Source organism: Galeopterus variegatus, unplaced genomic scaffold (genome assembly GCF_000696425.1).
Source record: "Galeopterus variegatus unplaced genomic scaffold, G_variegatus-3.0.2 Scaffold1720, whole genome shotgun sequence".
In the NCBI taxonomy this organism is placed as follows: Eukaryota; Metazoa; Chordata; class Mammalia; order Dermoptera; family Cynocephalidae; genus Galeopterus; species Galeopterus variegatus.
Genome location: NW_007727831.1, coordinates 267 through 1,444, shown reverse-complemented (window position 1 = coordinate 1,444; position 1,178 = coordinate 267). Strand labels below are relative to the sequence as shown.

Here is a 1,178-nt window from a genome sequence, read left to right as displayed (position 1 = left end):
TCCTGGGATGTGATGGGAAGTTGATAGATCGGTGCTCCTGTCCTAGTGAACAAATTTACATTGTTAGACACAAAAACCTGAGTCCTTACCACTGAAAGCTGTCAGGAGCCCTCCTGTGCCACCAGATGTTAGCAAGAAATGCTGTCGGAATACTTCAGTGTTGTTTAAAATGTGAGATGATTTCTGCTTTCTTGTTAGGAGGGCCTCACATCAAATTACAGCTTCAAGCCTTGCACCTTATGGTCATGGCGCTGCCTGATGCCAACAGGGATACAGCCCAGGTATGTTGTCCTGACTGCATGATCTGTCACCAGGCTTTGTCATTCAGAGGAAAGGGCTCATATGGAAAAATGAAAACTGAGATGACAACTTACTGAGCCATCTGAGCATGCTGCAAACCCACTGCCTTTCTGTGCCCCTGCTGCCACTCTCCTGCGGAAGACCAGAAAGAATGGAAACCCTGGAATCTCCTTTGAACGTTTAAGTTTCATTCATTTAATTTATTCAAGAGATATTGAGAGTCTGACACGTGCCAGGCACCTGGCTTTAGGTCTTCGGAGTAGTAGATGAGACAGAGTTGAAGGGCTTCAGTGGAACAACGCCAGAGTAAATGAGACCTTTATGTCACTCGTAAAATATAAAACTCGAAGTGTTGGTCCTCAGCTGATCACTTTAGGCTAGGGGCAAAAAAATCTGATGAGTGTCCTTGGGAGGAAATTTGAAATCACTGATTTAAATAAAATTTCTAAAATGTTCATGTTTTAATATTNGGGAGGAAATTTGAAATCACTGATTTAAATAAAATTTCTAAAATGTTCATGTTTTAATATTTATGAAGGTAATTCAATTTAAATAATTCTAGGATTTCAGAATTTTAGAGATTACCCAATAGAATCTCATTTTATAGATTAGGAAAATAAAGCTCAAAAAAGTGATTTCTTCCTTAACATATAATAGAATATTTGATAGCATCATCTTCCATAGTTCTTTATCCTCCTTTATTCCAGATTCATTTCTTTGCTGTATGTTGGTAAGAATTAAAGTTTCTCTTGCTGTTTTGATAATGATTCGATAATACAACAGGAAATTTGTTATAAGTACAACAGGTATTTGGAATCTTTGAAATGAATTGAAATAAGGATGAGTTGAAAAGAATGAGCCCATAATTTTGAGGCCAC

At 37.7% G+C, this 1,178-nt stretch overlaps 1 protein-coding gene across 1 annotated transcript in view; it reads left to right on the top strand.

Annotated features, from left to right (window-relative positions):
* Positions 1-281, top strand: part of ARHGAP28 (Rho GTPase activating protein 28) — a gene marked incomplete at its 3' end in the record, with an annotated part of 75,843 nt that extends 75,562 nt beyond the window's left edge. Inside the window, 1 exon segment of the mRNA XM_008578569.1 lies at positions 222-281. Within this exon segment, the coding sequence (XP_008576791.1) occupies positions 222-281 (60 nt within the window).
* Positions 282-1,178: the final 897 nt, after the last annotated feature.